Source organism: Hemicordylus capensis, chromosome 4 (genome assembly GCF_027244095.1).
Source record: "Hemicordylus capensis ecotype Gifberg chromosome 4, rHemCap1.1.pri, whole genome shotgun sequence".
Lineage (NCBI taxonomy): Eukaryota > Metazoa > Chordata > Lepidosauria > Squamata > Cordylidae > Hemicordylus > Hemicordylus capensis.
This window is the reverse complement of record NC_069660.1, coordinates 211,259,662-211,286,807: the sequence shown is the minus strand read 5'-3', so window position 1 is coordinate 211,286,807 and position 27,146 is coordinate 211,259,662. Positions and strand designations below refer to the sequence as shown.

Below are 27,146 nucleotides of genomic sequence, written 5' to 3'. Positions count from 1 at the left end.
GAGTAGGAAGCTTTAGTGCATCTTAACCTAAGCTGCTGTGAAAAATGGCAACTGATAAGGAGGAAGCACACAGTGCCAGAAGACTTAAAAATGAGAAACACTTAAGATCCATTCCACTCCCACCGCCCCCATTAAACCATTTGGGATAATGAGCAGCTTCATGCATTTTTGGAAACTGGAAATCTTAATCTTAACAGACTAACATATATTTAGGAACATCAGTACATTGGCAGGCAACAAAATATTTCTCCTCCAAATTCTGTCCCCCCGCCCATATTTCAAATGTGAACCATATCAAACAGAGCTGGTAGCCCCTTCCCCAGAATCATCCCTTTCCCCAGAAATTGGCATTATCTTGGCCTAGCAAACTGTTGCATGTACCACAGCTTATGCTTTGACACACAGTTTCCATTTTAAGCTTGCGATTTGGTCATGTTGCTTTGAACTTGGGAAAAGTGAGAACCACACCCACTGATCTTGCATTTTGGATTAGACTTAATTGCTGTTGCAGCAAGTAGGAGTCCTGGGACTATGGAGAAGTTCCAGTGAACCCACCAACGACCCTCTAGTACAGCATCTCACAGCCACCTAGATCATACCTAGAGCCCAGCTGCCCTTTGTGATCCTACTGGATAGTGCAGTTGACTCACACACACAACTTCCCTGACTCTTAATAACCAATTATTAGCATATCTGCTCCCTACCTTTTGAGGCCCTAGAATTCCTCTATTCAAAGGGCTCCTTGCCTCCCCGCCCATTCCTGTATCTGATCTGAGCACCCATAACCTGGTGTGATTCCAGACACTGGACTACGGATGGACGGTTGCCAGATTTGTCTTAAAATAAGCCAAATTCTGGGTTACGGCCCTTTTTGACCCCTTGGGTTCTGGTAGGCCGGCCCAGCCAGTATAACCATTGTTCTCACCTCTCCTCCTTGAAACTGACTGTGGCACACTCGGTGCACAATCCTAGCTTGGACCCTGATGCCAGCCTAGATTAAGGTGCCTATCCACCAGCCTTGGACAACACCTTCTCCCCCACAATGGCCTTACTAAGACTTGGAAACTGAATCTCAAGCCAAGATCCACTCCTTCGCACAACCATCTCAGCAGACTAGGAGAGGTGTAAAACACAGGGGCATAACAAGGTTGTAGTGGGCCTTTGGACAAAATGTGAAGATGGCCCCTGTCACCTTTGCTTTTTTCTTCAGAGAAGCAGAAGGGAGAGAGCAAAGAGCAAGCTTTCACCCAGCCGGAGGGCCCCCCAGAGCCCCCAAGTGTCCAGAGACATTTGTCCCCCACTGTTCGAATATAGCTACACCTCTTTTTCTCTCTTCTCCACCTCTCTGCCTTTTAAACTTTCATCTTTACTGCAAATGCCCAGACAACATCATCCACTATTTCCCCCTCCATTTTTGTGCAATGATCTTCAGCCTGCCACTACAACCAATACCTGTAACAATATCTGGCTATTATGTTATGCTGTACATAATAACTTTATTTTGAGAAGTCCTTGTCTCCTGTTTGCTGCCCGAGATGCCCTAGAAGATCTTTCACTGTTCAGTCCTGATCTGTAATTATTCACTCTTGTGGGTACTATGATCCTAATCTTAATCCCTCTTCCCATAGCTGCACTTAGACTTTTGAAAAATTCATCTCCAGTTGCACCAATATAGAAGTGGATTTTGACAATGTTTCCATCATTAATGTTATGTTTGAATATAATAAACTGATGTACTGCACGAGATCTGGAGATGCATTTCATCGGACTGAAGCCTATTGTAGTTCAAACTGAGTCAGACTTGCTGAAGACACCCTGAGACAGTTTCCTTTAGTGTCCCAGATGTGGAGTGCAGTGTTCCCTCTAACAGGGATTCCCAGACATTGTTGACTACAACTCCCATAATCCACACGCAAAAGCCATTGCACCTGAGGATTCTGGGAGTTGTAGTCAACAACATCTGGGAATCCCTGTTAGAGGGAACAGTGGTGGAGTAGTGCAAGTATGGTAATTCCTCAGATTATCAGAGACCATCTGTGATTTCTCATAGAAAAGTGATGAGTGGAAAACATGTCTTGGGAGAGAAGAAAGAGAGAGTTTTATTATGACTTGCCATCAGGTAAGTTACACGTAATGAGTAGTGTGAGCAGAAGTCTGCTAGCACCAGGAGACTTTCCTGCCCCCTCCTCTCTACTACACCACTGTGTCCCTGAAAATCTGTGCTTGAGGGTCAGGGGAGCCCTTCTGAATGTTATGAGGTACGGCATGGAGGGTTGCAGTGGAGGGGGGGGGGTTACTAAAAGTTGTGAGGGTAAGAAATTACTTTGAGTTACTCCTTATCTGAAATACTTTAGATAGATATCTATATCTATATCTATCTCAGGATGCTTTCAGCAGATTTCTGCTCACATTGCTCTGATCCCAACCCATTATATTTCATGTTCTTACAACATTACAGCAAGTTTAGGGATAAAATAGTAAGCATCACAAATATTTGAAATTTTCCATTTCCATTTCTCTCTCAAAAAACAACTAGGAAAAAAGGATCCCCTGTGTGTGTGTGTGTGTGTGTGTGTGTGTGTGTGTGTGTATGCTTTTTGTTACCACCATTCAGCCTCATTTAAGATTTCTTTACTTCATGAGCTGAGCTTCAGTGAGGGGGGGCCATTTTAAAATCTTGTCTCTGGGCCCACTCCAACCTTGCTACCCCCCTACCCTGCCCCACACCCAGTACTACAGCCAAGAACTGAATCAGCCCCCTACCCCATGGAGAAAAATTAATTGGTAGCTCTAATCATGCAACCTCCATATCACATTTAACTCAACCCTAAATTCCTATATTAAAACAATTAAGTAAATACTAAAATGTATTTTAAAATAAATTTGTATATTAACATGTTGGATTAGTCCTTATTTTATTTGAATGGACTTCTCAACCAGCCTTTAACATATTGCATGTGTAGCCTGTGTTCTAGTTAGAAATAAAACATGCTTTGATCTCCCCCCCTCTGACTTACCTTCTTTTTTATTTCCTTTTCTTTTCTGTGAGGCCAGGTTGGAAAGCTAGCACCCAGATATCAAAGTTCAGGAGAAATCAAGGCTAGTGATACGATGAGACTGATTTTGTCAGGGTTAACAACAGCCATGCCTTATGTTGCTACTCCCTGCTGGTCATAGAAGAGAACAAAATATTGGCAGCAGATGTGTTGGGGCAATTGGCAACAGATGCAGAGGCCAAAGCACACAGGATGCAATAATTATTTTCCTGTATCTAGAAAGACAAAAGGTCACATTTTATGATATTCTTACCCATTTCCACTGCATTGTCTTTGAAATTTTGACTGACCCTCTTTTAACTGTCTAATGTTGTGTTATCCCAGAATTCAGCAAAAGCAATGTAGAGACCTATATAACATTTTCCACCGTTGCTGGGAAGAGGTTTTGCTCTCATGCCACTGTGATCCTGAGATTTTCTCAGCACCTGCAGCTGTAACAGAAGCAAACTAGATGTGTCACAGAAAGAGTTTTCAGATTATGAAATGAAGCCATGGCAGGGTGGGTGGTGGAACTGAAAATCTGTCTGGAAAGGCGGTGGAGGGAATGGGGTGTTTAACCCTTTTGTCCAATGTCCTTTTCCTGATAACCCCCCACCCGCTGCCAGTTGCTGTTCTCTCATCAGAAGAGAATATATTTTCCCCATGGGTGGGAAAGCTGGTGTGTGTGTGTGTGTGTGTGTGTGTGATATTTCCCTTCTTGAAGAAATACTTTTTTAAAAAAAGAAAAGCAGTGGCATGCTTTGCCTATAGGGAATAAAGCTGCCTTTGGGAGAACAATTTTGATCAGCAAAAATAGTCCAGATGGAAGAGAAAGTGTTTCTTGAAAGGTGGGTGGCTTGCAGCAAATACAGACATTGTGGTTGTATCCATCTCTTCTGTGGACTGTGGAGCAATCATTAATCTGATGTGAACTGACCCACAGCACATTTCAGCCCATTCTCGTGCCTTACACAAAGATGTGGGCCCACAGGTTCTGGCTCATGTTCCAACTTCCACCCTCCCTCCATTAGTAGCAATCTTGTGGTGGCAAAGCTGCCATGTTTGTTTACTTATTGTACCTATTTAATAAGCTGCCACCATTCAGGGTCCCCCCTCCCCTTTTGTGCTGCAAAGCTGCCACATACCTTTCCTGCTGTTTTTGTCAGGACCCACGAACTCCCTCACTGTTGTTCAGCATTGGCACTGGAATAGAGTAGGAGCAGGGGCGTAGCTATAATTGAGTGAAAGGGTTCAAAGAACATGGGGCCCCAGCTCCTAAGGGCCCTCCAGCTCCATCCCTTCTTATTTTCTTCATTATCTCCCTCACTCTGGGGGGCCACCAGAAAGAGGGATGAACACGGCCCCCTCTCCCCTAGCTACACCCCTGAGTAGGAGAGACTCTAGAACTAGTCTGCGGGAACAAAGGAGTAGCAAAGAATGTTATTAGGGGAGTGAGGATTTTGCTATGCATTAAATACTTATAGAGGGGAGGTAATTAAAGCAATTAATCAGTCTCCTACCTACCTGGCTTCACTAACAACATCTGCTTGTTCTGGGCTATAGGACTGAGTAAATGAGGCTTCTTCAAACAAGTTAGGGCTTTAAAAATAATTCAAGCTATAGTAACACAATATACTATGACAGTAATGACTGATACTTTGCTGTAAAGCTCCATCCTGTAAAGCAGGGATTCTCAACGTTGGGTCCCCAGATGTGATTGGACTTCAACTCCCAGAGTCCCCACCCAACCAAAGGCCACTGGGGCTGGGGATTATGGGAGCTGAAGTCCAATCACATCTGGGGACCCAACGCTGAGAATCCCTGCTTTACAGGATGGGGGAGTGAAAGGGGGTGGTAGAGAAATATGGGGGGGGGAGCCTGCTAGCCCTTGAAGCCATCCCTGGGATTGACCCTGAGCCTATTAGCATATCACCTCCTCCCAGCTTGGTGCTACTTCTGTGAAGCACTGACCAACAGCTGATTGGCTGCTCGCTGGCCACAGGCCATCCAGTGCCATTTATAGATGGGGCTGGAAGTGAAGGGGCAGGACATCTGGCAGATAGCACAGAGACCCTGAATGAGCTAGGGATTGAGGGGAGGGTTGAGAGAGATTCTAGGGGGGATAGGGAGAATAGGGCTATCACGAGCAAAAACCAGAATGTTTTGTTTTTGTAAGCCACCTAGAGATGTAAGCTTTTGGGGGGGGATTAAAATATGTTAAATAAATAAATTTAATTTAATTTAATTTAAAAATGAGGGTGGGGACTGTGCAGAGCTCTTTAGAGTGTACCAGGGATGTACCTTGGCAAAGCTGCTGAGACCCTGTGTGAGGAAACAGGTCAGAGTGATGACCATTACTAGGAGGAGGGTTTGGGATGTTGATCCTCAACTATGCTTTGAGATGCTGGGGAACAGGGAGAAAAGCAACACCCCCATGGGAAGTATGGCGGGAGTGGAGGGAGTGGCAGTAGCATCCAGGCAGTTTTATTTTTATTTCCTCTTTCCTCTGGCCTTTAGCATTGCCACAGCTGCCTCTTCATTTAGCCATTCGTGGTGTAGTGGTTAGAGTGCTGGACTAGGGCCGGGGAGACCCGAGTTCAAATCCCCATTTAGCCATGATACTTGCTGGGTGACTCTGGGCCATTCACTTCTCTCTCAGCCTAAACACAGGGTTGTTGTGAGGAGAAACTTAAGTATGTAGTATTCTGCTCTGGGCTCCTTGGAGGAAGAGAGGGATATAAAATGTAAAAAATAAAAATAAAATCCACCACCACCCACTTTTTGCAGCGGTAAAGCTGCCATATGATTTTTTAAAAAAACTGTTATATTTTCACCTCCCTCCTCCTCTGACCTCCAGCACTGCCACTGCCACCTCTTCATTTAGCCCCTGAGCCACTGCTGCCTCCTCCATTCTCTGAACAAGCCTGGAGGTGGCAACAGAGATCTGGGTCACTGAGAAAAATATTCAGGGCACATTCCCCCAGGGCCCAGGAGTAACAAAACCCATGACTCTAGGGAGAAGTTCAGCCCCACATTCAACCCACCACTTCTTCTCTGCAAAAGCTACTTCCTTGCCCCCAGTCTACATGTTGCTGGCAAATATGGAATTAGAAGTCCCATCTTTGTCACTGAACTTCTAGTTAAAGCCTTACTTTGGTCATATTTTCCACCAGACTGGTTTGGCTGACAACTATTACCTTTCCCCCCCACTCCATGGTAGCATGCAGAGCACCTCACTGATCCAAATTAAGTTAGAAAAAATGTAATTACATCTTTCTGACTGCATGTTGTACAACATTGGTCCACTCTTTTCTCCTTGTGGCGCGATCATTGAGTGCAGTCAGTGGACATGTTCAGTGAATCAAGTTTGTGTTTTACCTTAGCTATGCTGGCCTTCTTTACCTTGCCCCCTTCCATTGTACTGTTTTTCATTTGGCTTATACTGTATGCTGTAAACATTAAACAAAGATCTGCCTTGTTTAATCTCTCGCAGTGTCATGTTCATTGAAATAATAACTACCACTTCTTGTTCATTAGCATTAGTTTGCCTTTTACTTGATGAATGATACAGCCTCATAGGATGAGATGTTTGAAAATCTTTATTTGAATGCCTAAAAAATCCATCATGGTTTTAAAATTAGGAACCATTGGCCGCATATTCAGTAATATTGAAATTTGATTGTATTGTTATGCTATATAGGTTTGGGACTTGCTAGATGCTATTCTAATTGAATGGCAGATGTTCAAAAATCACATCTTTATGTGTACTGGGGCTTTGCCATTCTGGGACTGTAAAAAGTAATGGGCTCTGTGCAACACTCTCCTAAGTTCAACTCCTGGGGAAAAACGAAGAAAGAAAGAAAAGATTTATCTCTTAACCATGATAAACCCAAGAGCAAGTTGGACTTCTTAAGAGCACATGCAATAGAAGAATCCCCAAACTGAGCCTACTAATTTGAAATATTCAAATAAATCTCGTTCACTCTCTTGAGTATTCCTGTGTTGAAATGCTGTGGCATATGGGGAAGTAAAGTATATGACAACAAAACTAATATAAAGCAGTTGATTTCAGAAATAGTATCAAGAGATGATTTTAGCTCAGTATGTTTTAATTCAATTAAATGCAGCGCTGCCTAGTACGAAGTAAGCCAGAAATTATGTGCCTTTATTCTCAGTTGCTGCACAACTTGTGGAGTTCTTTGAAAATAAATAAATTAAGCATAAAACACAGCCATTTGGGTTTAGGAGCATTTCAGACCAATTTCATCCAGGTTAATGTAACTACATAAGAAACAGAGGAGATCATTAGAAAGGCAAGAATGATAAAATTTGGGAGAAAGCATGGCTCAGTGGCAAAGTATTTGCATACACATTTATAAGAACCCAGTTTCAATTGTTGGCACCTACATTTGAAGCATCTCAAGCAGCTGGGCCAGAAAAGACTGCTTCCTGGAGCTTGAACCAGACCTTATGATGCACACGGAGTTGCTGCCAAAATTAGGAACTCTGCATTGTCTTCTCTTCTCTCTTCCGAAATGCCTAATACAAAATATATGCCACGATACCATAGCATCCCTGAGAGTGGCAGCCAATGAAGTGGAAATGAGGCAGGGGCAACTCTCATTGCAATTATGTTAAAGGTAAAGTGTGCCGACAAGTTGGTGTTGACTCCTGGCGACTACAGAGCCCTGTGGTTGCCTTTGGTAGAATACAGGAGGGATTTGCCATTGCCATATCCCATGCAGTATGAGATGATGCCTTTCAGAATCTTCCTATATTGCTGCTGCCCGATATAGGTGTTTCCCATAGTCTGGGAAACCTACCAGCGGGGATTCAAACCAGTAACCTTCTGCTTGTTAGTCAAGCATACAATACATTTTTGTATTTCTAGATGCTGCAGGGGGAGACATAAGAGTAGGAGACATGGAGCTTCTGCTTTCTGTGGCAGCCACACATGTACTATAATGTCTAGTTTTCACTGAAGAGTCTGCAGAGGTCCTAACCATCAGAATAGCTGGTAATAAATAGGGATGGGCCCGGACCGGTCCGGAGGCCATTGAAAAGGCCTCCGGACCGGTCTGGACCTGGGTGGTTCGGATTGGGGGTGGGGGGGTCGCTTTAAGAGCGGCGGGAGGGTTTACTTACCCCTCCTGCCGCTTTCCCGCTTGCCACCGTAAACATACGAGTAATTGGGGCAGCAGGATCCGCGACGTTACTTGCAAAACCTCCCAGGAGTGCATTGCGCGCGTGCGCATACGTCACAGAGATGAGCGCCCACTCCACGTCGCTGTGACGTGCGCGCAGGCACGCAATGCACTCCTGGGAGGTTTTGCAAGTAACGTCAGGGAAGAGGCGGCAGGGAGGTATCCTGCCGCCCCAATTATGTTTACGGTATGTTTACGGCGTATGTTTACGGCGGCAAACTCATATGTTTACGGCGGCAAGCAGGAAAGCGGCAGGAGGGGTAAGTAAACCCTCCCGCCGCTCTTAAAGCGACCCTCCCACCCCAGTGCCGGACCGCAGTTGGCGGTTCCGTGCACACCCCTAGTAATAAATTAAGTAGTCCATTCGTGTTTCTCAGTGTGGCACTTCACACAATCGGTGTGAAGCATCAGAGGGGGTTCTGCGGAGAGACTGGGCTTCGCTCGCTCTCTTCGCAGATGAGCAGCCGCTTGTAGCTGGGTGGCAGGATTGGCCGCCCTCACAACTGCCAGCTCCGTCACAGAGCCAACAGGGGCAGCGAGGATGGGGGGGTCGCGTGGCCCCTGGAAGTTCCAGAATGCCCCGCATGAGTGCACAGTGCATCCTGGAGAGACCTCCGAACCTGGGAGGCTGCTTGCAGCCTCTTGGAGGGGGTGTCCTCGTGTGTCGCCATGGGGCGGAGCCACACCATGGCGGCACACGATCAGAAAACCCAGGTTAGCAGAGCGCTTGCTCTGCTAACCTAGGCTAAGGGGAGGTCTACTTTGGCAGGCTAGCCGCCAGAGAACCACTGGGCTCGCCCGCGAGCCCGTTGGTTCTCACGATGGGGGAAAACCGGGCTGGGCTTCTTTAGCCCGGTTTTCCCCCGTCGTGAGAATAGCCTCAGTGTATTTTATATCTCATCACTATTTTTTCATTTGAAGGACCTGGGCTACTAAGCACACAAGGTCATGATTCAAAGAAAAGCACTTGCAGAAGTTTTCTATTATTTTATCCTGGTACATGCTGAATGCTTGAACATGGAATTCCCAAATACGAGCATGGGGTATCATTTCTATTCATAAAAAGTGATCTCCCTATATGGAGCTCTGTATGCATGCTGGAGCCGATCGATTATTAGGTTTCCTCTTCTTGCCATGGCTGACATCCTGACTAATGAAGCACTGGTGCAACAGAAGAAGCACTGGTGCTTCTGAAAAAGATCAACTAACTCAGCTCCACTTCTGGAGGCAGATCTGCATACGGTGCTACACCAGACTGAACCCGGAAATTTTGAATGGGAGTAAAGATTCATCCCCACACTTGGTGTTCCCCCCCTCCACGCACGCGGCCAGGCTCTGACAGATGGCACATCAGAATCTCCTTTGGGTGCATGCAGGGCTTCACAAGGAATGAGGGGTTGCAGTGCTTCTGTTCTATCTTTTACCATGGAGAGTTGGGGGCCCCATACAAGTGGGGCCCCTGTTGGGTTAGCTCAACTCATGAGTGTGCAGTCTGATGGAAGACCTAGGGGTTACAGCTGAATGGTCCTCCCCAGTAGACTGGCTCTCTCATAAGAGGGATACCCCACTGGGAGCAAGCTGCCAGCAGAACAGGAGTGCAGTTTGGTCTGCATGGATGGCTTTGATGAGTTGATCCCGCATAACAGCATCCTATGTCATGGCTGGACAGACCCCCCCACGATCCTTTGCCCTCCTTGATGTTCATATCCCCTCCTAGGAAGTATTCATGTTCTCTTCCGTTTCCTAACAGGGAACTAGTGCCCCCCAATATCCCCCACCCCCGAAATTGTGTTTGTACGGGACTATTTAGGTGCAGGACTACTTTATACTTTGTATGGGACTACTTAGGATGGCAGTGGTGACATCACAGTCAGAAGAAGTGCTGACATGGCATGACATTTAAAGGGATTTAAATGCCCTTTCCATGTCACATGGGCTGATGGCTCAGAAAATGCTTGATTGTGTTGGCACGCCCCCTTCAAGTTTATGGTAAATGTGCTGGCTGACATCCAAACTAGCACCGTGCTATTGTAGCAGGGCTGCATTCCACAGTAGGGCTCAGTTGGTGCACAAATGGGGGAAGGGTTGATTTTCAGCAATCTCCACTTCCTTCTGAATCCCCCTGTGCATCATCAAAATATGTCCCTTAGAGTCATACAACTCTCATGGACATGTTTTTATGATGCACAGTGGGCTTTAGAAGGAAGTGGAGACCACTGAAAATTGCCCTTCCCCCTACTTTTATGACAGCACAGCCTTTGAGCAGACCTCAGCACCGCTGCACTAGTGCTAGTCTGGATGTCTTCCACTAAACATTTCCCGAATCATCTTTGTATACTTCCAGATGACCATAATGCTTATCCTTTGTTCTCTTTTTGCTAGGATGCTCCAGCTAGAAAAGATGAGAAACCTGGCGAGATACTTCTGTTTGAGCTCTTTCTCCTTCGTGGGACCAGTACATGCATTGACAGAGTGGTGGGCTGGGGAGCTTTTCCTTTGTGTAACAATCATTTGGACACAGTGGAAGGGAAATTCAAATGCCCCCTTCTCAGAGGTCACTACAATTCCAAAATTAATCGATTCCAAAAAATCGAAAATCTGATTTCTTCTGATTTGGACCACTGGCTGTGCAACCTTTATTTTCAGGTTGGTGTGAAGCAGCTTTAATAATCAGCCTTGATACTTGCCTTCTAATAGTTCTACTAGTGCTAATTGTTCCAAAATGACATTTTATGGACCAAGAGCAACTTTTTTCTTAAACAGGGGTTACTACTTAAAGTAACTGATATGCTGCTACATTATACCTTGATGAAGTTCATATCTCTCAGCCCTTACTGACAACTGGTTCAGAAACTGATGCCCATGTGTAGTGGCTAGATTTAGCTATAATGCAGTATTTAAAACTGTTAAGACTTGAAAATTACTTTCATATCTGAACTTCAAAGTCAGCTTAGAAGACCCATTGAGGCTTGTGGCTGTGGGGAATAATTGCATCCTTGAATTCACAAGTTGACGGACAGTTGTGTTTTTAAATTATTACACTACACACTGAGAGCATTTAGGACAGGAATTATGCTAATTAAGAAGAAACTAATGACTGGGGGACCCCTGCAGTGGAAGTTTCCAGAGAATCCTAGATGAACCCTTTTGATTGAAAGTTTGTGAATATTAGAAGAATAATTTTGCATATGGCTGACCTATTCATATAACAGGGTTTTCTCTTATCAGATAATTAAACTACCACGGTATTCAGATGAGCAGAAAGAATATGAGACAGGACTACAGTTCTCTTCAAACCTGCTTGTATATTCAAGCATTACTGAGAAGAATGGAGTTTCAAAAGAGACAAAGGGCGGACTACAAGATGATGGACTGAAAAGCTCAGGCCTACCACAATGCCATTCAAGATGCTCTTTTGCGTCACTGCAAGGTTAGCTGCCTATTTCTTATTAAATAAATGCTATCCAGTACATTCCTTCAGAAGAACAACAAACTACTCAGGTTCCCTACATGATAAGTGATCTACCACCTTTGTTTGCATTGTCTCATTGGCTGGAAAGTGAGCAACATTGAAAGTTGCTACTGTGAGATAGACCATTGGTCCATCTAGCTCATTATTGTCTATTTAAGGGGTTAGCAACCTTGGCTCCCCAGCTGTTGTTGAACTACAATTCCCATCATCCCTAGCCACAATTTATTGTGGCTGGGGATTATGGGAGTTATAATTAAACAACAGCTGGAGAGTCAAGGTTGCCTACTCCTGGTTTATATGGACTGTTAGTAGCTCTTTGGGGAGTTGAGCATGTTTTCCCAGCCTTATCTGGGCACTTTCCAGATTACACCCTGGAACAGGGTCATGACGAATCTCCAAAGTGTGCTTCCACACTTCCTGTGTTATGACACCACATTCCCTACACCAACAGCAGGGTGCCGTTCATATTTCTAATGCCTTGTTGCAAATGTAATTGCTGCAATATAGTGCTATTACGTCGTATATCTGGCGTTAAAAAGTTGCTATTTTTTCGGGTTGTTAGTTTTAGTGAGACTGCTCCCCCTGCTGTTTACATTTTGGAAGTGATTTGCCTGAACGGAAACATTTTGCTGCTGTTGAGCGGCTAAGCTGGAAAGTGCCCTGGAGATGCCAGGGATGGAATCTGGGACCTTCTGCATGCACAGCAGATGTTCTGTCACAGAGTGATGGCCTTTCCCCCCCACCCCCTATTCTGCTCCCTAACTATTCAGTGTTTAAAGAGCAGGCAAGCTTTTGTTAAATATGAAATCCTCTTCGTTGTGAAGGCAGTTGGAATTAGGGGTTGGCACTAAAATATTTAAAAATGGAATTCAACATGATTTTCAGGCCTGCTGAAATCATCTGTTTTCAGGCCTGTTTTCATCATCTGAGATGAAATCTGAGAATTTTTAAGGAAAGCTAACTTAGTTTCTATATGACAAGTGAAATTTATCAGGAGATTTCTGCAAATCTTTATGATGTACCTCCCTCACAGGTAATGTTAAAAATGGGTATAGGTTTGTGTGTGTGTGATAAGAATCACATCTGCTGTTGTTAACAAATTTCCATCCTTTATTTTGTGACAAGCCTCACCTAAAGGCATCCAAGCCCACCATTAAAGGTTTATCTATGAGAACATAGCTGGAGGTGAAAGGTCATACTTTATTATGTAGGCATGAATTTGAGGCCAAAAAGGTGATCCCATAGAAGCTTATTCATGAAGCCCATATGCTTCCTGCAGATTTGAATATGACTGCAATAGATCAGACAGAACTGGAAATGTCCATATTTTGAAATTATCAGATAATTTTCTCATATAACATGTTTAACAGCTAGTTCTCAATGTTCTGTTTGTCACATTCTGGCATGTCATATTCCTTTCCATTCTATTGACAGTAGATTTGAACCCTATATTATTATATATTTTGAAGAGTTGGTTGATATGTACGAAATAAAGTTGTGCTTCCTGATTACCTACAGATACCAAATTTTGTAGATACAATCCTGCCACTGAAATTAGTTGAATGCACTACTTTTTACACCAGAATATGCTCAGTGAAAATAAAAAAATAGAAGAAATTCTTAATACAATCATATTTTAACTGTGATGGTTCTCAACAGATTTTTAACACTCAATAATCAAATCAAGAATTCCAAAATGACAGCATCCCCAAGAGAAACAGAAGATCTTTCTCAGATTCAAATTTACTGCAATTCAAATTTACCATACATGATAATTAGTCAGTAAAATGAATAATGTTTGCAGTTGCAATGCAGTTGCAAGATTTCAAACTGTTATTTTACTAGGACATTAATAAAAAATTCTATGACATATACTGGTAATCCTCAAATAGTGGTTTCATCAATTCCTAGGCTACCTGCTTGTATACTAATATAGTTATCGTGGGGGAGTTTTGGTTATTCATGGTTTTCTACCTTCCCACCACCACCCAACACTAAATTGGTATACAGTTTCAATAGCCCTTTCCCCCACTTCTCAGCTGGCACATGGGGAGATTTAAAGAAGCAGAGAGAGAGATGCAGGCTGCTCCATTCACTCTTGCCTCTCATGCTGCTTCTTTAAACCTCCCTCCACGAAAAGCAGTGAGAGTGCTTAAACTTTACACTTCCCTACGCTTCTCAGCTGGTTCACAAGGAGGTTTAAAGTTTAAATAGCTGCTCTCCCCATGATGGCTACTTTATCCACTCTCGCCACAAGAGTGGATTGTTTAGCTAAGGAACCTAACCCCATTTTTTGTGCTTTCTGTGAATGTTACCCCCACAATATTAAAGTGCCTCTTGGATTTTATATCTTGAACTTTCTAGCAGTGTAATTTATACAAAATTCAGGAAGAGAGCTGGTCTTGTGCTAGCAAGCATGAATTTGCTTTGCTAAGCAGGTCTGCCCTGGCTTGCATTTGAATGGGAGGCTACATGTATGTTCACTGTAAGGTATTTCCCTTAGGGGATGGAGCCTCTCTGGATAGAGCACCTGTATGCTTGCATGCAGAAGGTTCCAAGTTATCTCTCTGGCATTTCCAAGATAGAGCTGAGAGAGACTCCTGCCTGCTGTTGGGAATTCTCTCTGGTAGGAGAAACCCTTTTCCATTATAGCAGAGTGCACAGAGGCACAACACAGTGGAATTTAGTTAGGCATGCGTGTATGCTGAGAGTAAAGTAACTTTGAGCCAGTTCATAGTTCCAAATCAATATAAATGATATTTATTAGAGAACTCCATTCTGGATAGGAAAGTGAGGAGTTAGGATCTCTAATCTAGCTAGCTAGCTGGATGCAGATGGATTCTGCATCTCTGCACACATGGTGCAGGGAGAGGGGCTTGCATGTTGCAAGGTAGAAGTAACAGGAAGAGAAGGGAGAGAGGAAGGAAGTAGCTGGAAGGAAGGAAGTGTCCCTAAGAGTAGCAATCTACATTCCAAAGGGATAGTGTCAGAGCAGTATAGAAGGGATGACCAATGTCTTGACCCTCTAGCCCCCTGACTCACTAGTCTGTCCTCCTATGTCACTGAGACAAGACACAGTGCAAAGTATTTCACTTCCAACACCTGTAACGCTGGAGAAGTCGCTGCCAGTCTGTTTAGACAATACTGAGCTAGAAGAACCAGTAGTCTGACTCAGTATAAGGTAGCTTCCTATGTTCCTATGACTTTGCCTGGGCAACGACAAGCCTCACCTACAAGTAATATATATTGTGTATGTCCCATGCCCACTATGCCACATTAACAGATACAAAATCATAAGAGACTGCCGTTACGGACAGATGAGATTGCATCTATGTTCTCTTCTGTATACAAAACCTACTAGGTAGGTTACTCTGATCACCAAAGCTCTGCATCCTCTCGCCTGTAAATATTGACTTAATAGAAATCTGTAAGCATAATTTTCTATATCGTTCGTATTTATTTATTTACTTGGAGCCTTCTTTAAAGATATTATTAGCTGTTAATATACCCTCTGGGTTTGTTTTGTAATATATATCAGTGCCGTGCTACAGTATGCCATTTCTGGTGGTGATATGTTGCTAAGAGATTTAATAATGGGCAAACAAACACAACATGTGGTAATCCATTTCAAATTAAAAGTTTATTAAACGCTAGCTTGATGACTTTCTGGCTATTTACAATTAAAGCAGCAAACCTTAGGGAACTGGAGCCCACGTGGTGAAATGGCTTTGCCGTTTCCAACAGAACAAATGCATTTATGATCTGCAGCAAGCTGTTGCCCATTGATAGATTCTACAAATACTGTATTTACTCTTTTAGGAAACTATAACATAAACATAAAACTATGCTAAAGTGACACTTATGTTGACACCCAAGTCAGAAGGCTTACGGATGTCCTAAATGAGAATGGTGTTTGCTATTTAACAAGATTCATGGAGGTCCTGATTAATTAATAATCAACCAACCATCCAATTAATTAATATTTAATTAATAAGAGACCCCCACTATGTGAGATATTGGTTTAGAAAACACAGGCCAGCCTATACTCTGCATATGTCTTGCACCTTGATTCTACTCTGTGTTTGGGACCCTAATATGGGCGATTATATAAGATTTCCCCTTCCCTTGCAATAGTAAGTTCTGAGAAATGAATGAATCTGGTTCAGGAGGGCGGGCTGGTGGGTGGCATGGAAGCTGACTCAAGTTGAATTCATTATGTCTCAGGCCCAAAATCTGGAAGAGTTTTGCACTTGATATGAGACAGACCTGGAGTGTCTGAAATGGGGGACTTCATTTATCCCCTCCCCACAAATTTCAGTGCCATCACTAGATCTAAGAAATATGCTTAGATATACTTTATTTTTAGAACGGTTGTACAGTTTATTGTATATTTTAAATAAACAAATAATTTTGTTTTGTGCTGAAGGTATTAGCTATGTAGGATAATGTAAATGCTTCACTGTACAGAGTTACACTTGATGGCCCTTAAGACTCTTTACAATCTATAATTTGCACATATTTACTTGGAAGTTAGCTCCATTAAGCTGTATAGAATCTCCTTAGGCCCTTTCAAATGAGCAAACCTTATTTACGCACCTTCAGACCCTAAAGTTTATTTTCAAAAAAACTTTGGATCCCAAAATCTGTTTTCAAAATGAATATATTTTCACTGATTTTTCTTCAATCCATGATTGGCTTCCAACTTGGATTCTGAATTGACTGAAAGTTGTATGTAATAGAGTTGCAAACTTGGATCAATTGAATCTGTAGATCATTTATCTAAAGTTTTAGCTGACTAATCAGACAGTTGTAAATTTTAATTGATGGGGAGGAGTTTGAAGGGTAGCCACTTGCTGCAGGGTTTTTGGGGAGCCATTTTGTTTCTGGTTTGGTGGTGCTGTAATAGGAAACAAAAAGGGGAAAAAATCTCTTTCTTTTTGTAATCAATTTCCTTCAATATCCTAAAAAATGAATTTTTATTTCAATTTTGCTATTTAAATTTAATACATTGATCAATAGACCAAAGTTTGATTAATTGATAGACTTGCCTCTGGAAAGTGCTTACTCGTGAATCTTCTTGCGATGTCCTGCTGCCTGCAGCTCCAGACTTCTTGTTCCTTTTTTGGTCACTCAGGGTTCATTTTCTTCTTGCTTTCAACACATGTATTTACTCATCAGTTCATGGACCTGCAGCATGGCAACCACATGAGTTGCATAGTTTTCATGGCTAGTTCTTTTCACTAAATATAGGAAGGGGGTATTCTAGAATGTTGGATTAGAACCACAGGAACCTGGTTCAAATCTCTGCTCAGCCATGAAGTTTCCCAAGTGACTTTGGGCCAACCACTTTTTCTCTATATAACCCACAGCGTATTGTGAGGATAAAAGGAGGTAACACACCTATGCCTCCCTGAGCGCCTTGGAAGAAGGATAAAATATAAATGTGAATAATGCATGTGTGTAATTCTAAGGCAAAACCTGCCTGTTTTTCCAAAGAATGCTTCCCATACTCCCAAATGTCAAAGCATTTGATAGTGATATCAGAATGTGTCCATCCAGCTGCTCAGAAATATGAATCCCACTAAAAATACAGTAGGTTTAGCTTATCAAGCTTATGTGAATTATCATATTTAACAGCAAACAGATCTAATTATCCAAGTAAATGATAAAAGACCCCACCATTGACTTAAATGAAATCAAGGTATTGCTAATTATCTAGTTAGGGGTTATCTAGGGGTTCCCAACCTGTGGGGTGCTCTAGATGTTGCTGAACTACAGCTCCCATCATCCCCAGCTACTGTTTTCTGTGGTTGGGGATGACGGAAGTTGTAGTTCAGCAACATCTGGAGTATAAGTTGGGAACCCCTGATCTAGTGCTTATCAAGATGCAATGATTCTGAAGACAAACTTTCTGCTAAATTCAACATAAGCAGTGGAATAGGCTCTAACAGCAGATGCCTTGGTTGTGAAAAAAAACCATTGACAGCTCATGCACACTTGGACGTTCCCATAAGCTGAAAAAATAATTCTACCTCTGAAAAGTAATATGATATTTGGCAAACGGTGGTGTTTGAACAATCAGCTTTGCATGTGTTCTCAAGTCTGGGCACCTTTGATCTCTGATTCAAATTCCGTTAGTTGCTACTGTGGTGTATTTCTCATGACATAAACAACATTATTGTCAGATGCATCTCCCCTTGTTCCTTCCGGTTGAAATCTGAAAGCATTTATAGCCAATTAAACTGTAAGCAAACAGAAACAAAAAAGAGACCCAAAGACAAAACCAGGGATGAATTTAACTGTAGTTGATTTCTGAGACTTGTAGTAGGTATACATACTATCCTTGGTTATAATCTTGCAGAAGCATTCTCATCCTGTTGTTATGTACACATCTTACCTGTCCAAATGCACAGGCTGTGTGTGGAAAGAAGACTTAAATATTGCATACTCTTGAAGTGCATGTATGTAAGTATGTGTATGTAGCACAATGCATCTCTACATGCTCTGCACATGAAGGCCCACTGAACCTCCCTGCTATCAGGGCTGCTCAGTGTTAGGGTGGGATAGGGTCATCCGCCCTAGTGGCGACCAGACTGACAATCTTGTGTCGTGGGAGACCTGACCACTGTTCCTTCTAACAGGGATTCCCAGATGTTGACTACAACTCCCAGAATCCCCAGCTGCATTGGTTTTTGCTTGGGGATCATGGGAGCTGTAGTCAACAACATCTGGGAATCCCTGTTACAGGGAACACTGGACCTGACATAACTTCATTTGGTGTTTTTTTTCTGGCAAGCTAAAACTTTTTAAGAAGAGCCATCTTTTAAAAGTGGTGATTCTCTTTATTCAGCAGGGGGAGAGCAACTGGCCCAATCAACCCCCAGCATAGTACCCTTCCATTGACTGTTGCTTGTGTCTAGCTTATGTTTCTTTTTAGATTGTGAGCCTTTTGGGGACAGGGATCCATCTCATTTTCTTTTCTTTTCTTTATTATTTCTCTGTGTAAACTGCTTTGGAAACTTTTGTTGAAGTGGTATATATAAATATTTATACAACAACAGCAACAACAATATTTATATACCACTTTTCAAAAAAGGTTTCCAAGGCAGTTTACACAGAGAAATAATAAATAATTTGTAGTCATAGTAGTAGCAGCAGTTTACACAGAGAAATAATAAATAATTTGTAGTTATAGTAGTAGTTCTTGTAGGCAGGCGTTATATAGAAAACCTTATAAACCTGTTCTGATTTGTGGATCTAGCTGTTGTTTTGTCTGTGTTCGCTATTGCTGCTGGTGATCATTTGTTTATTAGGTTGTTTTGATCATTTTATTTTTCAACTGTAAGCTGCTCTGAGAGTCCCACCAGGATAGAAAGTTGTCACATTTCTATTCCTGTGTCTCCTACTCCAGTACTAGGCAGGGACCCAGCTGTCTCACCCGAGAGCCCAGGAGAGTTTGATATTCTCACCTGGTCCATGCCTAATACAGAGCAGGGAGGACCAGAAGACATATTGAAGCATCAGTGCACACCTGACTGGGCAAGACAGGTTGTCAGGTCAACCAGTGGGGGAGGGGTTCTGGTGACTGGAGGAAAGTTGTGGTTTGGGGTACACCTTATGGGAGGAGAGCTGGTCTTGTGGTAGCAAGCATGGCTTGTCCTCTCAGCTAAGCAGAGTCTGCCCTGGTTGCATATGAATGGGAGAGTACATATGTGAGCACTGTAAGATATTCCCCTTAGGGGATGGAACCACCCTGGGAAGAGCATCTAGGTTCCAAGTTCCCTCTCTGGCTTCTCCAAGATAGAACTGAGAGAGATTCCTGCCTGCAACCTTGGAGAAGCCGCTGCTAGTCTGTGTAGACAATACTGAGCTAGATGGACCAATGGTCTGACTCAGTATATGGCTGCCTTCTATGGGTGGGAGGAGAGCTGGTCTTGTGGTAGCAAGCATGACTTGTCCCTATAGTTAAGCAGGGTCTGCCCTGGTTGCATATCAATGGGAGACTTGACGTGTGAGCACTGAAAGATATTCCCCTCAGGGGATGAAGCCGCTCTGGGAAGAGCAGAAGGTTTCAAGTTCCCTCCCTGGCTTCTCCAAGATAGGGCTGAGAGAGATTCCTGCCTGCAACCTTGGAGAAGCCGCTGCCAGTCTGTGAAGACAATACTGAGCTAGACAGACCAATGGTCTGACTCAGTATATGGCAGGTTCCTATGTTCCTAGGGGGCAGAATTCCATGACAGCAGGAGCAGGGTGAATACTCATGAGACTATGACGGTGGAGGGGAAGGTATTTCAGAGTTATGAGGAAGACGATCAAGAAGAAATGACAAATAATTGATGCCTTTTTTGCCTAGGTGCAGTGCATGTAGTTGAGACTTGCTCCCATTGCTAGAAATTTACCAGCAAGCTAGAAATAACAGGGCGTTGTGCCTTCACTCGGCTTTGTGGGAGCAGGCCCTCTGTTCTTCACAACAAATTGTGGCTCCGAGGGGTAGCAACAGCTTCAGTACCATGCAAGATCCATGCCCGAGTGCCGAGCGCACCAATCTCGACTCCGACAACCTCATTCTCAACACCCATACTAGTCACTCATGCAGCACCGGCCACTTCACTGAAAAAGAAGAAGGGGCTACAACTCCATTGCCAATGGGACAACACCTTCCTCACATCTCGTGCGTGCACAAGTGCGATGCATGCAGTTCCAGTTACTACTTCCAGTTACTTCCATATAACGTCGGAGCAGGGGCAGCAGGGAGGTGTGCTTCCACCCTGATGGGCTTCTAGGGAAATGTGCACTGGCAGGGAAAACATGGCTGCGGGGGTGGTGGTGTAAGTGCATCCTTCCCCACCCTTAAAGCCACCACGCCACCACCAGTTCCATGCACATCCCTATGGTAATGGTGCATTTGACATCATGTTATCCAACAAACAGTTCACATTTGAGGCCATACAAACCAACAGATGGACACTCAGCAGATCTCCAATGATCTCTCATGAAAGGAAGCTCGACCAGGGATTGCTACAAGCCATCTTTTGGCAGTGGGGAACTCCCATGTTGGATGACTTTGCCACTGTGGACAACAGCCAGTGTCACTACTACTGCTCTAGGGTGAGCATAGGATTCACTTGGAGATGCGTTTGCCATTCCATGGATGAACTGCTTTCTAAACCTCTTTCCTCCAATCCCATTGCTACAGATCCTTCTAAATATTCAAAAGGAAAGTGTATCCTGGTCGCACCAAGGTGACCTCTTCGGCCTTGGTTTCTACATCTCAAACACTTGGCAGTAAACTACATGCACCTCCCATACCACAACCACCTGCTGTCACAAGCGTCTGACCAACTACTCCACCGAAATGCATGGTCCCTCCACCTGACTGTGTGGAGGATATTAGAGTTTCCCCAAGGAACTGCACAGAGTTCTCCAGGCCACCCGAAAACCTGCCACAACAGAATCCTATGTCATAAATGGACACGTTTCTCTAGGTTTGCTGAACAAAAAGGTCTCAAAGTTTCCTTGTTAATGGTGCAACATGTGTACACTTATCTGTTACATTTAAAGGAAAAAGATTTAAAGTTATCTTCATTAAAGGTACACCTGACAGTCATTGCATCTCACATCTCAGGGACAGGTCAGGCCTGGTTCCATGATGACACAATCAAAACATTCCTCAAGGGCTTGGCCCATCTATACCCAGATGCATTGCTGATGGCACTGGCATCATGAGACCTCTCATTTATGCTAGCCCACTTGTTACAACCACCTTTTGAGCTGCTCACCACAATAGACCACAGAAAGTTTGTTTCTTGGTGGTGTGGAAGAAAATGTGCTCTTCACACTGTGTTTATTATAATCCAAGTAATTGCTTTATGGATACAAATACAGTTGAAAATGGATTAGAGGTTACAAACCTGACCAGATTCCAAAGACCATTTGTAAAGTACAGAACACAGTCTTATCTTGTCAAAAGAGGAAGTTATGTAATTGTCTCAAGTTGCTTAAATATTTCAGTCAGTTAGCTGGACATTACACATGTATATTAAGAACAAGGAAGTTACATTAATAGATCACCACAACTCTGCATGATAAAATGCTCCAGACATAGTTTTGCAAAGTGTAGCTCCCGTCACTGTCTGCTGAAGTGTAGCTCCCATCACTGTCTGCTTATTCAAATCTCCAGGGACCTTCCCCCCTGAAATTTATTTCATGCCAAACACTAAGCTAGCCATTTCCTGCCTGCAATGCTAAGCTATTTTTCCTGTTTTCTCCTTGCAAAGCATTTCTGCTCAAACAGCTCTAGCATCAAGCTAACAAAATGGCTGTGGTTTGGTAAAGCAAGCAAAGCGATTTCCACAGTGGCAATCAAGAACGGATGCCCTCTACCTTACCTTAAGAGGTAAGGTATCTCTTACCTTAAGAGGTGGCCTTGATGCCTTATACCTTAAAGATAAAATAGTACTCAGGACTGACCAGGGGCGTAACTACTATTAGGCAAGGGGAGGCGGCTGCCTGGGGGCCCCCATGCCTCGAGGCCCCCCCCCCAGAGGCAAGTCACATGACTATATTGTGAAGCGTATGTATGTGTGTATCAGCGAGGGGCCCATTTTAAAATCTTGTCTCTGGGCCTACTCCAGCCTGGGACTGACATTCAATTCCTGCCAGAGGTGTCGTCATCATTTCACTGTTCTCAACCCATCAACTTACCTGTGTTTCCCCCAAATCCTGCTTTTAAGGCAGAATGCTGCTAGCATCTCCTAGATATCAGGTGGGCCTTGGCATTTTATGTACAGTGTATGGCACCCTGGAGACAGACAAACCTCCTATTTGTCTCCTACGAAGGTCAAAATAAAGGTCTTCAGGTTTCTGCTCAATCCATCTCCCAGTGGATAGTATCGACAATTGAACTATGCTATAAACTCACGAAGAATCAGTCACCACTGACCATAAAGGCACACTTCACCAGGGGGGAGTTTTGAAGGAGGAATTTTCAAATGTACTTAAGGAGGCAGCCAGCCACCATTCTGACTTTCTGCCTTGTGGGAGAAGAGAGAGAGAAAGCCAGAGGAGCTTTGCTTTGCTTTGCTTTGCTTTGCTTTGCTTTGCCTGCCTGCTGCCTGGAATAGATTCTCTGCTTTTTGTTCCTGCTTTCTTGATTGAGGAAAAGAGAAGATAATTTTTTTCCACCCCTTCCTGCTGCTGAGAGAATCACAACCTGTGCCTGCTGTCGGTGTGAATCAATTTGGGTACAAAACGATTTGTACCCAAATCTACCTGTTTTGAGAGATTTGTGGACAAAACAAATCACTCCTGTGCTAGCTGGCCAAATTCAGACTCAAAACAAATCAGGGATAATTCAATTTGGGTACAAATCGAATCAAAAAGATTGATTTGTGCACATCCTATTGGTCATTCCATTGATTTTTTTTTAAAAAACTAATGATTTTTTTAAAATTCAAAAAGTCCTATAAGTGGCTTGTTTCATGGCAGGAAATTATAAAATGGTCTGGAACTGAAGCCCCCACCCCCATCATTCCACCTTCATGTAGAAGGAACTGTCCATTACCTTCATAAAAAGGGTAAACATCAATCCCTTTTCATCTTTTATATTTCCAGAATGTCTTGGCCTAGCATTCTGAAATTGGGCAAAGATGTAAGACACTTTAACAGGACACTGTGTATTGAACTTGAGGCTGATTGGTCAATCCTTTGAGTTTTAATTTTTTTGGGGGGGGGGGGAACACTTGTTTCATGGTAGAAAATTACAGTGGTGACAAAGGATGTTGAGAACTGCTGTTTTGATGAAAGTGACAACCCAATGACAGAAAGCAGGCAACCTGGTGATCTTGGCTGGATGACTCAACACCACTGTAGCATATTGTGGCATGTTTCAGGTTCTATGTAGCTGAGGTGAGGGTAAAGAGAGCTTGGCAAAATTATTTTGAAAACTCTACATATAGTTGAAATAGTTGGATGAGAGGGTGCAATTCTGAGTAAAAAAGGATCCTTGCTAGATAAATTCAATGAAGTTCAAATGGGAGATAATATCACCTGACAACCAGGCTAACTTACTGAATAGTACTACGCAGTGAGTCATCTAAAGATCTACATAATTTCAGTAGGACTACTTAGGAGTAAGTTAGTCTGGATGTCAGCCATTCTTATTAAGGTTGCAATCCTATGCACAGTTAATACCAGTAAATTTCATTGAACATGTTGAGATTTACTTCCTTCCAAGCAAATAATATTAGAATCTTGTTGCAGGAGTGCTTACTGTGGGGCATGATCCAGCTCTTTTGTGTCCCGCTTCAGGTGAAGTGCATGCTTAACTTGTTCCCATAGGAGATCTAAAAGAATTTAACTTTGACTTCATTGGTTTTATCCTTATGTGGCCTCGCTATTAACAATCGTCAGCCTGTACCCCATTTGGTTTCAGTAAATAATTTTCAAACTATTGGAGGAGTGGTAAAAGCTTTAAACAGTTTTAACTGCAAATTTGTTTTGGCAGAGCTGTTTGGCAAAGACCTGGGCCATCCCAAAGTGATGCCGATTGACAGTGCTTTGCTGTTCCTTGAAAAAAGAAACATGTGGAAGGAATTGTTCTTTTACATTTCACAGCTTGCCATTTCCTCCACAGGGCGACCTTTAACCTCTCTGAGAGATTCTGACGCCCATAAGGGAAGTATTCCCACTGTTGAAAAGGAAGTGGGAAAGCAGTTTAATGTTGTGAAAGGTTGGAAACAGTGCGTGTCAAAAGAAACTCAGAGGAAAAGAGAGGATCCGCTCTTGAAATGTTTCCAGCAGGTTAGAGCTTTTATCACACTGGATAATTTGCTCACACTTTGGAAATAGATTTGCATTGCATATGTATTTTGATTATGAAAGCACACATCTCCACACCCTCAGTGATATCATCTGCCAATTATTTCACTAGGCAGATGAATCCATGGATGAGTTTAAATCAAATGTGAAGGATCAAACTGAGTCCTGCAAAAAAGGTATGGAAAGGGCTTGTCTCTCTCTAAAACATTTTGTTAGGCTTGACGTCTTCACAATTATTTGTTTACAAATTATATTTCACCCCTACAGTACAGTACTGCTCGCGGGGTGGGGGGGGGCTCACAACATTATCAGAACAGATATAATGTGTAGTAAAAGATTAGTAGAGTTAAGTTAAAAGACCAAACGAAAACCACATTTAAAATTATAAACTTTAAAAGTTTCAAATTAAAAGTTATTAATAGAAAGCTAAAAACTGAGAACTAAAATACTAAAAAACCTACCAGGTATAAGCAGCAGATAAGACATTTAAAAGCCTCTTTTAAAAGATGTGTTTTTAATTGTTCTATAAAAGCACTAAGGGAGGGAGCATGGCGAAGCTCTTCGGGGAGGGCATTCCAAAGCTGACGGGCCACTATTGCAAAGGCCCTGTCTCTAGTCCCCACCCACCAGATCGATGTTAGTGTAGGGCCTAAGATGCCGAGCAGAGGGCCCTGACAGGTTCGTATGGGTGAATGTGATCTGAGAGGAACCCTGCCCCCAAGCCATGTAGAACCTTAAAGGTTAAGACCAGCACCCCCTGCTAACTGAGCAAAGAGAGATCTTTTAAAGTGATGATTTTCTTATATTTAGCAGGGGGAGAGCAACTAGCTCTATCCGACCCCAGCACAGCATCCCTCCAGTGGCTGTTGCTGGTATCTGCCTTATGTTTCTTTTTAGATTGTGGGCCCTTTGGGGATAGGGGACCATCTTATTTATGTATTATTTATTTTTCTATGTAAACTGCTTTGAGAACTTTGTTTGAAGAGCCATATGTACATATTCGTAGTAGTAGTAATAGTGGTGTGCCATGAGCAGGGCCTGAGCAGCTGAGCGGAGGGCCCAGGCAGGTTCGTATTGGCAAATGTGGTCTGACAGGAACCCTGGCCACAAGCCATGTAGAGCTTTAAAGGTCAAGACCAATACCTTGAATCTAGCCTGGAAGCAGGCTGGTAACAAATGAAGCTGCTGCAGGATGGGTGTGACACTCATGAAGCAACTTGCACCCACGAGTAATTCTAAGGTGTGTCTGGAGTGTACTGACAACATCAGATTAGAGTTATGCTTTCATATCCCTTTCATTTTATTTTGCTATTTATAGTCACTTTCCGCCGCTCCCTCCCCTACTCTTATTCTTACACTAGTATTATTAGCAACATCCCTTCCTAAAAAAGGTCTCCTTCCCAAGTTGCTTTTCCCTATTTACATGCTTAAAATCATTTTGCAGATTGAATGAATAGAGAAGGGTCTTGCAAGATATTCCAGTGGCCAATGGGAAACACTTTTGCATAATATTGGAAGCCATTGCCACTGTTTTCATTGATGACCAGCCAGATGCCTCTGGAGACTGCCTTTGCCTGTCTGTCATTTGTACTCCTACCTTTCAGCCCTCAGAAGAGCCTCTAAGGTGACTTGCAGTCAATACAACTCACAAAGTAAAAGTGCAATGAACCATATGAAAAATCTGTCATGACACCGGTCTCTCCATGGCCGTTCTCTTGTTTACTTCTCCTTCTCACCTCCCCCAGGCAGGGCCTCGGAGTTTTTGAGGGGAAAGGGTTTGGTTCACCCGAGTCCTCCTCCTCCAGGCTCCTCGGGGTCACTGTGGCAGTCTTTCCAGAGGCCTCCACCACTCGCCCTCCAACTGCCCCTCATCACTGGCTGAGCCTGCCTTAAATCTCTCCTGACAACTGATGCATCCCACACCTCCTCTAATTGGGCCTCTGCCTTACCATATCCTCCTTATCCCCCTCAGCAGTGCCTCTGTCTGCTGCTGCCTCCTCCCTCACGCACCCCCACCCTTCCCCCAGCCCCTCTAGCCTGGCTCCTTGATCCCACAGCATTTCAGCTGACTGCCCCTCAGGCTGCCCCGCCTACTTGGGGCCTCTCTGGCCTTGGCCACCGAGGGAATTTTGGAGCCAGTAAGTCTGGTAGGGGCTCTCGCCAGACAAAATCACACAAACAACAACCAATCATAAAGAGCTCTGAAAAGATTACAAAGCAAATCCTAATGAAAAATAATTGAATCAGTTAACATTAAATGTCTGACAAAAGAAAAATGTTTTTGCCAGCCAACAAAATGACACTTGTGACAAGACAGCTCTAGAGGCATGAACAGAAAAGACCCTGTTTATTATTATTGTTGTTGTTGTTGTTGTTGTTAATGCCGGTGGAGGAACACAGAGCAGAGCCTCAGATTTTATTGCAGCAGGTAGATAGAGCCATGTGGTGGGAAGTAGTTCTTCAAATAACCTGGTCCCGAGATATTTAGGGCTTTAAAGATGTAACACTGTGGTCTAATAGGCCTAGATGGTTGGTGCTAAGAGCAGTCAGGAAGGAAGGAAGCTCCCTCCTAAACAACACTGGATAGTAGTGGTGGGGAATAATTATTTTCCCCTG

The 27,146-nt window shown here is 43.4% G+C and overlaps 1 protein-coding gene across 1 annotated transcript in view; it reads left to right on the top strand.

Moving 5' to 3' along the window:
• The window catches only part of LOC128323509 (uncharacterized), a 309,256-nt gene that overhangs the window by 119,893 nt on the left and 162,217 nt on the right, over nt 1-27,146 (top strand). Inside the window, exons 11-13 of the mRNA XM_053246776.1 lie at nt 10,622-10,885; nt 11,468-11,669; nt 24,346-24,512. Of these exons, the coding sequence (XP_053102751.1) occupies nt 10,622-10,885; nt 11,468-11,669; nt 24,346-24,512 (633 nt within the window). The remainder of the gene's footprint in view (nt 1-10,621; nt 10,886-11,467; nt 11,670-24,345; nt 24,513-27,146) is intronic.